General features: G+C 41.0%; 1 protein-coding gene across 2 annotated transcripts in view; it reads right to left on the bottom strand.

Moving 5' to 3' along the window:
* arid1b (AT rich interactive domain 1B (SWI1-like)) overlaps positions 1 to 12,786 on the bottom strand; it is a 40,240-nt gene extending 27,454 nt beyond the window's left edge. The window contains exons 1-2 of one of the 2 annotated variants that reach the window (XM_038294269.1): positions 11,788 to 12,786; positions 4,721 to 4,912 (exon numbers count right to left, since the gene is read on the bottom strand). In XM_038294269.1, the coding sequence (XP_038150197.1) occupies positions 4,721 to 4,912; positions 11,788 to 12,435 (840 nt within the window). In that variant the 5' untranslated portion in view covers positions 12,436 to 12,786. The remainder of the gene's footprint in view (positions 1 to 4,720; positions 4,913 to 11,787) is intronic. The other variant, XM_038294268.1, reaches the window with a different exon arrangement.
* Positions 12,787 to 15,676: the final 2,890 nt, after the last annotated feature.

Here is a 15,676-nt window from a genome sequence, read left to right as displayed (position 1 = left end):
ACACTTGAACTTGAGTGCTTCACGGTTTGGGTCTTTGAGTTTTCTTCTGTGTGCGGGTAAGGCGAGCGGCGATCAGTCAAGTTAGTAAAACAAAAAACACTTGAATAAGTGTTTTTACACTAGAATAAAATATTGTTCACAAGTCGGAAATCACGAGTCTCAGTCGAGTCTGAAGTCCTTTAAATGCAAGTCTAAGTCGAGTCTGAAGTCATTAAATATGCGACTTAAGTGCGACTCGAGTACGAGTCACAAACTCGAGTCCCCATCTCTGATTTCAGAACATGCAAATATTCAGATACGGTAATTTAGTAGCATTAGCAGTTAAAATATAATCAGAGAAATGAGAAAAGCATTGCATTTTTTTTATTAATAAATGGAGGAAATTTGACTCTGAACTGGTTTTAATGAAACCGTTCTGAGTGGTTTTAAAAACACCAATGATGGTTAAAGCAAGAGTTTCTGCTGGTAAAACATCAGAACATGATTGAACATCTAAACCAGATTCAAATGTATTGCCAGGTTCTTCTCCAACCTTAGTAGCTGAGAATTATGGGTAATGTAGTGAGAGAAGATTAAATCTGCTGCTTCTCATCAGACTGAAATGCTTTCAGCCTCTCTACATCCTTCCAGTATTAACAGTGACCTTTGACCTGCCGACAGGCCATGAACCAACATGGATCTAAAACGAATTCCTTTCAGCTCGGATCAGACGTAGATCCATAAACTCAGAGTGGTACAGAAACGCCGCAGTTATTCCTCAGGACAAGGAACAAAGACTGACGAAGACGAAACAAAAGACCGTTTCCCTTCAGAGGGAAAAACTCCAGCGTAACGGAGACCTTTCCCCTCAGACCACAGGAGGAGCTGCTGCGTAAAAACAGGCTCCAAAAAGAGCAGGAATCTGAATCTATGATGCATTTGTGTCACAGAAACAGTGAAAAAGGCCTAAAAACGTCCAATAAGCTGCAAAACTCTCTGCTCTGATCCTCAAACAGCAGAGACACATCAGGACTGATTGCTAAAGCTACTTCACCTGAGTTAACACGAGTATCTCACATATTAAAAACTGTTTGAGATTTTCTGTCACTCATTTCAGAAAGTGAAACTAATTTAAATAGATCTATTTATCTTTATCTATTCCCCCATTTTAATAACAGCTCACAACAATCAGTGGCCCAGAACAAGAGACATAAAGTGAATAAAAAACACTTTTAATTGATTCTTTCAGCTGTTCTGAAGTGGATCAGCTGTTTGTTTGCATGAAGAGAACCTCAAACCATCTCTGTTTATCTTCTGATCCGTATTCCTGAAAACCAACAGGTTCTTCCTGACTGCCTGCTCCGACACGTCTCAGAGAAGCCGGCCCGATAACACCCACAGACATTCCTCTGCTCTCCTCTAACAGCACAACACCTGAACTACAGTAACCCGGTGGTTCTGTTACCGACACATCTGGAGCCAAACAGCTGTTTGTTCACAAGAAGAAACTTCAGACAGCAGGAAGTTTTAGAGACAAACAGTTCCAGGGTCCGACACAAAGAACTGAGAGGAACCAGAACAAATAACCCAGAAACAGAGAACAGCAGGAGAACAAGGAGTTCTGGAGATGTGGAGAGGTTCTCCAACCGTCTGGAACTGGAACTGAGGTCCAAATGGATCCTTTCATGCTTCAGGTTCTGTGTACTGTGAGAACAGAACAAGGTTTGGTTCTAATCTTATGAACCGATTCCTCACTTCGGGTTCATCCAGTCACACTACAGCAGGAGGTCAGGGAGCACCTGGAGAAACCTCTGTCCTCCCAAAGCTGGGTCAGCTTCCGACCTGATCTAGAATATTCTGCCAAAACCAATATTAATACGGGATCGGTTCATCTCTACTTTTCTACACTGCAAAACAAAATCAGCTTAAAAAATAAAAAGCGGATTTTGCAGCATAGGCTGGACTGATACTGGTCAGAAAAATCCTGGTCAGAAAAAATCTAGGCACCAAATTAAAAGAAACTTTACTTATAGGGTTGAATTTCTTTTAAGAAATTTCAAATTCTGCTTTTGTTATTTTTTTCTGGAGAGACGTCCTGTATCAATAATATTAAAATCAACGTTCTGACTTCATCTCTCTCTCCAAAAAGCTGAACTATCAAATGAAACATGGACCAGAAATCCTCAGCAGATCAAACCAAACCTAAAGTGAAGCCTGAAAGGCTGTGGCATGAAATCACTGCAGAGATCATTAGAACCGAGCAAAACACAAATCCTCAGAAAGTCCATCTGTGACTGAGACTCGTCACCATCTAGCTGTTTCACACTCGGCCAGAAATCATCAACAAAGCCGCACGTCAAAAAAAGATGGTACCAGAGATAGGCTGACCCAGACCGGCCGGGCTCGACCCGCTCCACTGCAGCCATGTGGTCTGACAGCACCAACACGGCTGTCGCTCCGCTGACCGGGACTAACCAATAAACATAGGTCCATTAGTTTGGGACAGAACCACAGCTTCTTGACTTTATCTCATGACAAACAGACTAATAAACTGCAGCAGCGCTGATCTGACCTGCTGCTCATAAGGTGCAGTAAAGCTGCACGACGCAGCATTTAAATCACATTCTGATGAGGAATGAAGCTCTGAGGAGAACCACACTGGTCCATCAGCTTCTTTAGAAACTGTATCTGCATAGAGGCCTTAAATCCGACCATGTGGCTTAATCTAACATGATCAAAAATTTAAATTTGGATTATTTGGATACATTTTCTGCTTAGATTATTGCCTCAGCCTGGTGACCTGGTTATATCATGACAGGGGTTGACGTTAAGGGCAAGTGGCTTTCACATTTCATTTGCGCAGAAACAATTTTTACTTGCCCAGTATAATGTTTGATAAATATAGTTCCTAATATTCATTTTTGTATATATATCAATGAAACATGTTTGTTTTTTAAATGTTTTTTTGGTAATTCAGTAAGTTTCCAGGTTCCTGGTGTGTATCTGCATGCGTCAGATAATGAACTCAAGCCTACATTACCGTGTTAACATGCTTTTCAATCCTTCCTGCACATTCTTTTCAAACTAAACTTTGCTTTAAACTGTTGTGTGCTTGGAAAAATATAAATTGTAATGTTAAAATCTAAAAAAAACTTGACAGGTTAAAAACTTACACTACTACTACTCACCAATTTAACATGTTTAGCTCTATAACATTTAAATGCACCACTCCAATGTCTAAGAGAAAAATTTTTTATACCAATATATATGACCACTGTACAGAAGACTGCCATATGATAGAATTATTTACACTGTGCTCATACAATTATTATTATTTTCCTAATCCCTGACTGATAATTTTTTCTAGCGTGTATTATAGTATAGATTAAATTCATCATCCAGCTTTTGCTCTGCAGAATTCTCTCCCCAAGAGCTGAATCACGCCATATAGTAACGCAGCTTTTTCAAGAATGTGTGCCGAGAATGTGTACAAAACAACAAAGATGGCGCCGGCAACGCATGTGGGTCGTTTTCAGCGAATGTTGGTGATTTAAAAGTCATTTTGAGTGATAAATTATTTTTTTTTTGCGATGAATGAAATTTGTACTCTCCCGACAATAAAAACTACTTGCCCCGGGAGATCGGGCGATGGTTAACATTGAGCCCTGCATGATATAAACATATCATATATATTGTAAAATATAGGGCTGAAACAATCAGATCAAATGGGATTAAACAATTACTGAAATAATCCCTGACAGGAATAATGTTGAGTTTGAGGTTTTATACAGCAGCCCAACAAAACCTTGTCTTTGTTTCAAAAACATGCATAAAACATCTATAAAAACCTCAAACTTAGCTATTTCTGACATTTTAAATTGAAAAAGCTTCCTGGATGGGAAGCAAAACGTCTTCAAACTTGGAAACAAAGTCCAGAGGATTGTTTTTTATTTTATTTTTGGAATGACGATGCCCTGGATGACTGAGAATCTTCACCAGGAAGGTGAAAGATATTTCAGCAATGTTTGAGGTTTCAATAAAGAAAATATCTTCATCTACAAATTTATTTTTAGAAATCCCTCATTTTCTTTTATTTACTTCCCCTTATATTGTGAGGAAAAAGCAAACTATTTTTGTATGAATTCGCAAATGGAAAGTAGTCGACTTTCTGCTGCGCTGTTTTGATTTGTCTTCTTCTATGGTTGCATTGCTGCAAAAATCATGTGAAATAAGAGAAAGGAAGATAAACTGAGGTTAAAAATATTATATAAAACAGGCTCTTATTCTCAGTATAACAGCTGGTTCGCTTTTGTATAAGAGACAAACATTAAAATGTTACTATAAAATGTGAAATATGTCAGTTTATTGTAGTAAATGATGAACTGATGTATCCTACAGTAAGTGATGTCAGCATCAGTGAGATACACGTCTTATAGGAATCAATGGAGATGCTTTAGGCGGCGCTCAGGATACGTCTGACCCAAAGCATCATACTGCTGATTTGTTTACTGTTAAACAGCCTGAATCATTTGAAAAATGAAAAAAAAAACAGAATGGATTCCATGCTCCGGCTGTAATGACACCAGCTTGTCCTTAGGTGGCGCAACGATACACTTAGGAGATACTTCTCTAAATACTCTACGTTGTTTTATTCAGTTAACTTGGATGTTTAAACAGATTTATTTTAATTAAGTGAACCAGAAACACTTCCAGCAACAAAGGCAGACGTAGCGCCTCCTACCTGCTGCTGAGGGTAATGCATCCCTCCCATTCCCATCTGGCCCCTGCCAGACATTCCCATTGGGTATCTGTGGGAAGACGGGGAGCTGTAGGGTTGTCCGGGGTAGGGCGCCCCCTGCTGCTGGGAGTACGGGCTGTTGCTCATTCCATAGAGCTGAGAGCGTTTCATCGCCATGGGGTCCATGGGCGGCACCTGAGGGCGAGGACAAACAGATGAATGATGGAGCCATTAGTGGAAGGATATGAAACAAAATTAGGGTAGAGAGCAGAGCAAATAATTGTGTTAAGTAGGGCTGAAGCAATTAATCGAATTAATCGTGATTAATCAATTATTGAATTACTCGTCAACTAATTTAGTAACTGATTAATTCACTAACTGGAGTAACGAGACTGTAAAACACGCCTTTAGGTGACAGTAACTAGAGCAGCAATTATACTACGATTGTAAAAAATATAGAAACATTTTGTATTTAAGTTTTAAAAAATAATAATTTTGCCTGCCAATATGCTCTAACCAGAACTTCTCAAGAGGAAAAGTCTGAGTTTCACCACGTTGGACTCCGCAGTGAGAGCCAAACCAGTAGAAGAGGAATATGAAGCTGATTAGAGTGAAACGTGCTGCCTTGGTGATTTAGGCAAATTTGTACTGAGCAAACATGGCTACTACGGTCCGTAAATTTGACAGAACTCCATTTCACTTGCATCCCGCCATGATTCAGTGTTTTCATTCAAGAAGAAGAAGAATCCTTGTTTGCACACTGAGCGATTTGCCCACGACCGCCTTACGATGTCCGACTGAATTTCACACATTTGATTTTCTCCCGACCTTATGATTCCTGATCGGGAGGTGGTCTAATCACTCCTCGTTACCCACTGTACACTACATGACGCAAAATCAGCCTTGAAGTCAGCCCGGTCGAAAAGTTCTCCCACGACTGGAGAATCAGCCTTAAAAGGGCAGAACAAAAATCGTACAGTCCATGCCCGTTTTAACAATATATTTTTGGACTGTGGAAGGAAGCCGGGGTACCCGGAGAGAACCACGCATGCTCAGGGAGAACATGCAAACTCAATCCAGAAAGACACAATTAATGGGCTGGGAATCAAACCCGGAACCTTCTTGCTGCAAGGCAGCAGTGCTACCCACTGCCCCACTCAGCCGCCCCTAATGATGATCCAATAAGGAAAAAAATAAAAAAGAAAGAACAAAACCGATAAAACTTTTAAGTATACACAGAAATACATATACAAATCTTCATTTCAATAATTGAAGATAGAAATTCTAAAGAAATTAGAGCAGCCCGATTAATCCTTATTATTAATAAATTAATCCCCAAAAAATTGACAAATTAATCAATTTGCAAAATAATCGTTAGTCGCAGCCCTAGTGTTAAGGTTGACTTCACAATGGCTGTGTTTCCTGGACGGGCCGCCTTTTAATGCTGCTTTTTGTGTCCCTGCTTCTGTCTCCTTGAACCCCAGTGGGCCTCAGCAGATGGCCGCTCACACTGAGCCTGGTTCTGCTGGAGGTTTCTTCCTGTTCAAAGGGAGTTTTTCCTCTCCACTGTCGCTACAAGCATGCTTAGTGTGAGGGATTGCTGAAGAGTCAATGAGTCGATGCAATCAGCTGGTTTTCCTTAGATAGAAAACTTTGAATCAATCTGACTGGATGATCTGGTGAACTGGAAAGTGACCTGAGATGACATGATCTGAATTGGAGCTATAGAAATAAACTGAATTGAATTGGATAACTGTGCGTGAAATGTCGCAATTACAAAGAAATCCTTGGAGGCAATATTTGGTTCAGAGATCAAATTTATGCATTATGAAAAATGTGGTCAGTTGGATGGAGCCTAATCATCAGACCTGATGGGTTGATGGTAAAGCATAGAGGTCTTTGTTATTATTGTTAATTTAAACCAGAGTATTACAATCTAATATCTCCCATAGCTTTAAGTCTGTACATATTTCTAAAGTTAAGCTCCATAATAATCTATCTTGTTAAATCTAAATTATAACTGCCTAACACATGCTGCACCATCAGATCTAAAGTTCAGACCATTTCTACAAATCCTTCCCAACAGCTTTTCCCCACAAAGGTCACAAAGCAGGGCGGCCACAGATCCTGCAATAAAACACAAACCGGGGATAAAATTCTGTTCAGGAAACGTTTCATTATGTTGAGCTGCTGAGCGGATCCAAACACTCAGCGTGAAGACGAGAGTTTGCGGAGCAGAAATGGTCCACCTGCTGCTCTCTGAGCCCAAACAGCCCATAACCAAAGCTCCCTCCCTGCATGTGAGCCATCCAAGGAACCTGGGAGGCCACTTTAAGCTGCTGTCAACGTTTACGGCTGGATAAACTTTAATATTCACGCTCACAGCGAGTCGGACAAGCTGCTGCAACAGCAGGAGAGAGCGGTGAGAAAACAGACGTTGCCATGGCGACGTAAACAAAAAGCGGTGCAGTTTTATCCTTTCGACAGTCAGCTGAGGAGAGTAAACAAAGCAGCTCCACACAGCTGATCAATAACCAGGATGTAAACAAACACAGACAGCTCTGATCTCAGTGAAGAAGCTCCCCTCATTCGTCTCACTCCTTAACAGGAATATAACATAATGCAACTTTCCTGGAGAATAAAAGTAAACTTTATAATCTGGTAAAATCACTGCAACTTAAGGTGAGCATTAATATTGGGATTTGATAAGCTTTTCCATCCACATGTTAAATAGTAACCAAAAATGACCACTAAATCAATTAAACCAGGGGTGGCCAACTCCTGCCCTCTTTTAGGCTACGTTCACCCCCCCCACAGACACTCCGCTGCTCCTCTCCCAAACTGTAGCTGACCGCAGACAGCAGGCCGGCTTGTTTTGATTTCATGACCGAAATTGCAGAAAACAACTCGTGAAGTTTGACCCGCTAGAAGAGCGAGGTGCGCGAGAACGCTGGGACCCTTTTTCCACCTGGATCTCCGCTCTTTTTGGCCCTCATGTCCCTCCGTCGTCGGATTAAACTCGCCCCCACTTCCTCGCCGCCTCGGCCGTATCTAGACCCACAGCGTGTAGCGCAGACCACGCTTCAATATTGAGCATAAATCAAAAATGTCTGCATCAAGCTCACTGCAACACACTTCTGTAAGAGTATAACCAGGAAGCGAGGTAGGAGGGCAAAATAGGTTTAGCGCCACCGCAGCACGGGAGGGAGGATTACGCCCAGGAGCAAATGGATAAAAATAGACCGGAGGAAAAAAAATAACATGAATCGATTATCTTGCGGACGAGTCGATACATTTACACCCCTATCTACTACCCGTTTTCTACAGCCATACGTAACCTCCATGGAGGTTGCGTTTCGTTGGACAATCATCTATTTTTCAACAGGACAATGACCCCAAACACACCTCCAGGCTGTGTAAGGGCTATTCGATCAAAAAAAAGAGAGTGATAGGTTGCTGGGCCAGATGACCAGGCCTCCACAATCGACGGACCGCAGAGCGAAGGCAAAGGGGCCAACAAGTGCTAAGCATCTCTGGGAACTCATTCAAGGCTGTTGGAAAACCATTTCATGTGACCGCCTCTGGAAGCTCATCAAGAGAATGCCAAGAGTGTGCGAAGCAGTAATCAAAGCAAAAGGTGGCTACTTCGAAGAAACCTAGAATCTAAGACATATTTTCAGTTGTTTCACACTTTTTTGTTAAGCATATAATTCCACATGTGTTCATAGTTTTTTGATGCCCTCAGTGTGAATCTTCAATTTTCATATTCATGTAAATAAATAAAACTCTTTGAATTAGAAGGTGTGTCCGACGTTTATTTGCTTATTGTATTTCTGGGGGATATTAATTATATGTTTATTTATTTATTTCTGTGTTTATTTTTAAATATGGTAGAGCTGGTCCTCCATAAACCTCAACGCGTGACGATATTATGCTCTGCATCGCCGCGGTAATTCACTCCAAAGGATGTAAATCAAAGTCTGCACGCATTTGGATGTTTATAAATAAAATAAATCTGTTTAAATTAAGTTTTAAACAGATTTTTTCTTTTTATAAAAGGTAAAGTTAAATCTCATTAAACCCAAAGGAAAACCATCCAGGTGGATCCACATAAATGATGGAAACAAACAGCCCTGATTTTATGCATGAAGCAAGCGGGGCAGATCTGGATGTTTAAAATCTATAGAACATTTCACTAAACAGAGTATTTGAGTGTGTTTGGAGCAAAAGAGCATAGAAAACAGATAAAGTGAAACAGTGCTGTTCTCTGAGCTTGTTAGAGCAGTAGAAACCCATTAACCTTCACTACCTGGATTTATTATACTGGGGAAATTTCTGGAAAATAATATCCCAAAACAAAAAAAATGACAAACCAAAAAAAGTGGATATGAGCCTGTAGAGTCGCAGGCAAGCAGTGCCTTTCAGCTTTTAGTTGTATACATTGACAATTTGGATTAGCATCAAGCAAATGGTGAAAGAAAACCATTAAGATTTTCTCTTGGAGCTGCCTAAAGGATGCAACACACACCTGGAAGAATCAGTGATCATCGTATGACATTAGAATGAAAATTTTAGATCACAATGCAAAGCAATAACCACCCTGAACACACCATCCTCGCTGTGAAACACGGAGTGGCATCAGCAGGATAAGGAAGATGGTCAGAGGGAAGGTGAAGGGAGCCAAATCCAGGATCATCCTGGAAGGAGAGTGGTAGGCTATAGAAAAACTGTTTACAGAAACTTTCCTTCTAATCAGAACCCCAAGAAACTTAATGGCTCCGTTTGGTACCGACAAGATGGCTGAATACAAATAGAGGCTGCATTTTTCTTTTTTAAACCACATGCTAATTTTCTTCCACTTAGAAAGTATGAAACGTCTGCACATCCCAGGGGAGCCCAGGTCGTCTTGGAGAGCTCCTGCAGCTTTGAATGCATCCCAGCAGCAACACACCTGAATCAAATGATGTTCCAGGTCAGTTGCTGCTGGGATGCACCATGAAATAGGTGCTGGTGAAGATTCCCAGTCATCTAGTTCAAAGTCATTCCAAGAAAAGTTAAAAAAACATCCACTGGACTTTGTTTACAAGCTTGAAGATGTTTCGCTTCCCATCCAGGAAGCTTTTCAATTAAAAAAGTCAGGAATAGTGTTGAGTTTGAGGTTTTATACAGTAGCCCCCCCAAAAAACTTTGTTTTTGTTTGGAAAACATGCAAATTCAATAGGGGTGTAAATCACACCCATCATGGCGATTCGATTCAGTATCGATTTCCTGACCCAACGATTTGATTATTTACGATACTCAAGAATACACCACGATTCGATTCGATTAATTGGTTCATTTTTTTTTTTTTTACACCTTACAGGCTAGACAATGTTTAAATTTTGAAATAAATCAATAAAAGCTGTAATATCGTTATGCATTTTTTCTTTTGAGAAACAACACTGGGATCCTTTTTCCTCCTGGATCTCCGCTCTTTTTGGCCCTCATGTCCCTCCGTCGTCGGACTAAACTCGACCCCACTTCCTCCCTGCCTCGGCCGTATCTAGACCCACATTGTGTAGCACAGACCACGCTTCAATATTGAACAAAATATGTATATGTCAAGCTTACTGCAGCACACTGCTGTAAAAGTATAACCAGGAAGCGAGGTAGGAGGGCAAAATAGGTTTAGCGCCACCGCAGCACGGGAGGTAGAATTACGGCCAGGAACAAATGGATAAAAATAGAAGAAAAAAAAAAACTTGAATCAATACTCTTGTGGATGTATCGATGCATCAATACAAAACGATTATTATTTACACCCCTAAAATTGAAACAGACAAAAAGGTCCACCCCTTTGGAATGGAGGTCATTTGGCTTCATTACTTGTCTAACTCTCTGAGTTTGTTAACTTTTTTGGAATCTAAATAGGTTGTTTATATTAACACTTTGTATACAACTATAGATCATATATTTATATATCTCATTTGTCTGCACCATCAACACCAAGTCAAATTCCTTGTAAATTGCCAATAAACATGATTCTTATTCTACTGCAACAGAGATGAAGCAGGTATAAATGAAAACATAATTTCTATCCTCTTTCCAGTCATTTAAAATCAACTTTACTTCAAATCATTCAGAAAATAACTCTATTTCAACGTATATTTTTGATCCAGTATCATTTTGGGACATTTTTAAAAGGAAATTATTAGGGTCTCTTTTGTTTAGTTAAAAGTTGATGCTAAAAATCCTCCCTGACAGGGATCCCAGGGTGTCAGAGACTGCTGCCTCCGGCTGGCTGGCAGCTGTAGCTGCGGGGGCAGCTGTGTATTTATCCCGGTGCTGATGGGCACATGGCTAATCTGCATGTGTGAAGGTCAGGGCTCCTGTTTGGGAGGCTGGAACACAATGGGCGTTTTGACCAGGAACTTCCTAAACAAACCATGAGCGTAAAGCTTAAAAAGCCCTGATGAATAAAACATGATTTAAAGCCCCAATGTGAGCTTTTTTTCTCCCCCTGACAGAAGCAGCAACACAAACATCCCTGAAGTGGCTATTATGAACTTAAAAGGAAGGGCTAATCAGCATTTATAATGAGGTGGGGTGTCGGAGCAGAAGTTAGCTGACAGCTAAATTCTGGCTGCTGTCATCTTCTCCTTTTGTTCTCATATGTTCAAAAATAACTCAAAAAAATATTAAAATCTGAAATTTGACAGTTAACAGTATGGTTGTGTCCGTGAGACCAGGCCTGCGATGTTAGCACTACCTTAGCCTAGCAAGCTAAAAATGGAGTCACCTTGGACACCAAATAAAAAACGTTGACTTTAGTTTAAATTCGTATCTCTGGTGCTCATTTATTAACGTTTTTGGTGCCTTCAGAGATTAAAGCGATGTACTCTGATCGTTTAGTTGTCAAAAATCCCGATAATGAGTGCGTCGTGTTGTGTAAATCGGGTATGTCAGTGATAGCAGTAAAGCTAACAGGGTTAGCCTGGTAGCTAACAGGGTTAGCCTAGCGGCTAACAGGCGTAACGGGCGGTGGTGCTTTTATTAAAGGGAAAAAACGAGGTTAATTTGGCGTAAATCACCTGAGATCGGCCACCGCTCGCTCCGTTGTTCCCCTGGTGACTCCTCTGCTGTCCCCCCCAGCCGTGAGCTCCCGCTGAGCCGTACTGGGAGCCCGTCTCTTCCGCGGCCGCCTGGTGCTGCTGTGGAGCGGGATTACTGTAATCTGAATATCCGCCTCCGTAGCCGCGCATCATCGGGCTCGGAGACGTCAATAACTGGTTTAAAGTCGGCGTAGCCCCCGAAGGGTGCTGCTGGCCCTGTCCGGGGAACCGCTGGAAGCCTCCTCCGCCTCCAGCCGGGGAACTGGCGGCAGTCATGACCGCCTTGGCAGGGTTAGCAGCGGTCGGGCCCATCAGGCTGTTCCCCTGCCGTGAGGGGCTCATCATGCCTCCGTAGCCGCCGCTCCCGTAGCCCCCTCGGTAGTTCGGATAGTGGTTATACGGGCTGTTGTTGCTGTAGCCTTCATGGGAGTTGTGGACCTGGTCCATGGTGCCGTGTACCGTGTTTGCCGCTGCTGTTACCCCAGTCCCTGGGCTTTGTTGTCCGCCATGTTGATCAAAGCAAGGCCCTCCTCTTCCATTCCCATAATAATGATTAAACCGGGAGCTGGTCCCGGTAGAAGGAGGGTTGTTGTTGCTGCTGCTGTCTGGTCCCAGGCTGGCATCCATCCGCTCCTCCTCCTCCTCCTGAGTGGCTCAGCTGGTGTTGCTGATGAAGCTCCTCTTCTCTGCTGCTCCCCTCCTGGAGGAGGTTTTCTGCTCCTTCATGCTGCTGCTGCCTGGATCCCTGCTGGATGCTGTTGTTTACACTGATGTTGTTGTTGTGTTCTTGCTTCTGGTGCTGAAGCTGCGGGATAATCTGACCGAGGAGAGTGATGAGATGATGATGATGATGCTGAAGATGGCTGAGGAGGGGGAGGTCTGCACCCTGCAGGAGGCTCATCTGCTGTAATCTGAGGTTTCTCTTTAACCTGCTCAGATTATCAGTCACACCTGTCCTGGGTCTGGCATTCTGCACTTTACTCCTCCTCTGGTTTGTTAGGCATGCTTAGTTTGGACCCCCTGGTGGTTAGCAGCTCTCCCAGTCTCAGGTCATCTATCTATTGCTGTGGTCAGGTGCCCACAGTCTGAGCAGTCACCTCCTGCAGTGCAGATAGCTCCTATAGTGACATACTAGAACATATTGGACCAAATTTGGCATTTCAAACTTTAAAGTATGTAGCTCAAAAATGTCTGCCTCCACAAAAGCATCCCCCCTCCTGTGTAATAATAAATAGGCAAGGAAAACATAAAGATTAAGACTTTCATTCATCGGTGATAATGAATATCATGCATATAGATTATATAAAACATTTATGTCAGTAAATCCCTTTAATTATTCACTGAATAATCATTGAATTGTTTTGTATATGGTGCTTTTTTATGGGTCTTTCTGCTTTATGATCTGCAGATGAGGAAACTGCTGAAAAATAGGATTTCACACCAACTCAGGCCCCATTATTTTATTATTTTTCCTGTATTAATACTTAAATAAATAATAATGCATTTTAACTCTCATAAAGTTCTTATAATATGGCCAAAAACAGTTTTTGTTTGAGGGATAACTAACATGTTGCTAATAAGAAAGAGGTTTTTGACTTTGGGCTTTATGTATCAAGAGAAATCATAAGTAAAAAGTAGGGGTGTAAATAATAATCGTTTTGTATCGAAGCATCGATCCAACAGCTGATGATCCGATGCATCGATACGTCCGCAAGAGAATCGATTTCTTGTTTTTTTTTCCTCCGGTCTATTTTTATCCATTTGCTCCTGGGTGTAATTCTCCTCCCATGCTGCGGTGGCGCTAAACCTATTTTGCCCTCCTACCTCGCTTCCTGGTTATACTCTTACAGCAGTGTGTTGCAGTGAGCTTGATGCAGACATTTTTGATTTATGCTCAGTATTGAAGCGTGGTCTGTGCTACACGCTGTGGGTCTAGATACGGCCGAGGCGGCGAGGAAGTGGGGGCGAGTTTAGTCCGACGACGGAGGGACATGAGGGCCAAAAAGAGCGGAGATCCTGGTGGAAAAAGGGTCCCAGCGTTCTCGCGCACCTCGCTCTTCTAGCGGGTCAAACTTCACGAGTTGTTTTCCGCAATTTCGGTCATAAAAACAAAACAAGCCGGCCTCCTGTCTGCGGTCAACTACAATTTGGGAGAGGAGCAGCGGAGCGTCTGTGGAGGGGGCGGGGCATCTGGAGCCGAGGTATTGCATTGCACTCATTGCACTGATTTGCTGCAGTATTTTTTGATGCAACTTTTCTACTTCTGTTATTTGCTGTTGTTTAAAAAAAAAAAACACATAACGATATTACAGCTTTCATTGATTTATTTCAAACTTGAAACTTTGTTTAGCCTGTAAGATGTAAAAAATAAATACAAATTAACCGATTAATCGATTAATCGAATCGAATCGTTGGGTCAGGAAATTGATACGGAATCGAATCGCCATGATGGATGTGATTTACATCCCTAGTAAAAAGGGAAAACTTCCCAAAATGGCTTCTTAATCTAATGTACTAATGTATCAACCCAGAAACCTAAGACCATCCTACAGGCTGCGGTACTGTTTTTCATTTAGAATTTGATGCTAAATGTTAAACTGAGTCTACAGGTTTATGTTAAATAAACTAAAGGACGTATGAGCTGTCTTTATAGAATCTTCACCAGCATCTTTATAGTCAATTCAAATATATAAAATGCTGCATACACTAATGTCACATATTTGTCTGCAATTTAAAACTGAGTTTAATGAAGAATTGCTTGACAACAATAAAGTTTTGTTAAAAGCCAACAAGAAAATGATTTTTATTAAAAGGCAGATCTCTGTAAACAGATCCTTGATAATCTGCCTCATAATGCAGAAGCAAACGTTTCCTTCACTGTTCTTTCATTGTGAAAAACACACCGTTGAGCAGAGAAAGAGCAGATTTCCTGTGAAACTCAAACATTTTGAAGCACAACGGTCAAAAAATTATGTAATCTACAAAAAATAAAATAAAAATCTTTGCAAATAAATAGTTATATAAATAATATGTTTCTCTTAAATAGTGAATGAAAACGGTCCCATTAGGAACCCCTGAGGAACACCATTATGAATAATAAGGGAGCAGATCCACCGGAGTGAAGAGGCCACTAAAAGAGGGACTCAGGCAGATTATTTCTCATCGAACCTTCAGTCCTTCAGGCATAACGAAGCTGCAGATCTCTTTAGGAGTCTGTGGTTGACAGATTCAATTCAGTTTATTTCTATAGCGCCAATTCACAACACATGTCATCTCAAGGCGCTTTACAGTTCAACCAGATCATCCAGTCAGATTGATTCAAAGTTTTACTATCTAAGGGAAACCAGTTGATTGCATCGACTCATACGGAAGAGGATTAGGGCCACTGAAAAAAAAAAAAGTAAACAGATTTTTAAATTTTATTTCAGTTTAACATGGGAAAAAAGTCAGAATTCTGAGATTAAAGTCAGAATTCTGACATTAATCTCAGAATTCTGACTTTTTTCTCAGAATTCTGACTTTTTTTATTGTCAGAATTCTGAGAAAAAGTCAGAATTCTGAGAAAAAAGTCAGAATTCTGAGAATAAAGTCAGAATTCTGAGAAAAAAGTCAGAATTCTGAGATTAAAGTCAGAATTCTGAGATTAAAGTCGGAATTCTGACTTTAATCTCAGAATTCAGACCTTTTTCTCAGAATTCTGACTTTTTTATTGTCAGAATTCAGTCAGAATTCTGAGAAAAAAGTAAGAATTCTGAGATTAAAGTCAGAATTCTGAGAAAAAAGTCAGAATTCTGACTTTTTTCCCATACTATACTGAAATAAAAGAAAAAAAATCAGTTAACTTTTTTTTTTTTTTTTTTTTCCAGTG

The sequence above is a fragment of the Cyprinodon tularosa genome, unplaced genomic scaffold, assembly GCF_016077235.1.
Source record: "Cyprinodon tularosa strain WSP-4 unplaced genomic scaffold, ASM1607723v1 ctg338, whole genome shotgun sequence".
NCBI lineage: Eukaryota > Metazoa > Chordata > Actinopteri > Cyprinodontiformes > Cyprinodontidae > Cyprinodon > Cyprinodon tularosa.
Note: the sequence above shows the minus strand (reverse complement) of the source record. Positions and strands in the feature narration are given on the sequence as shown.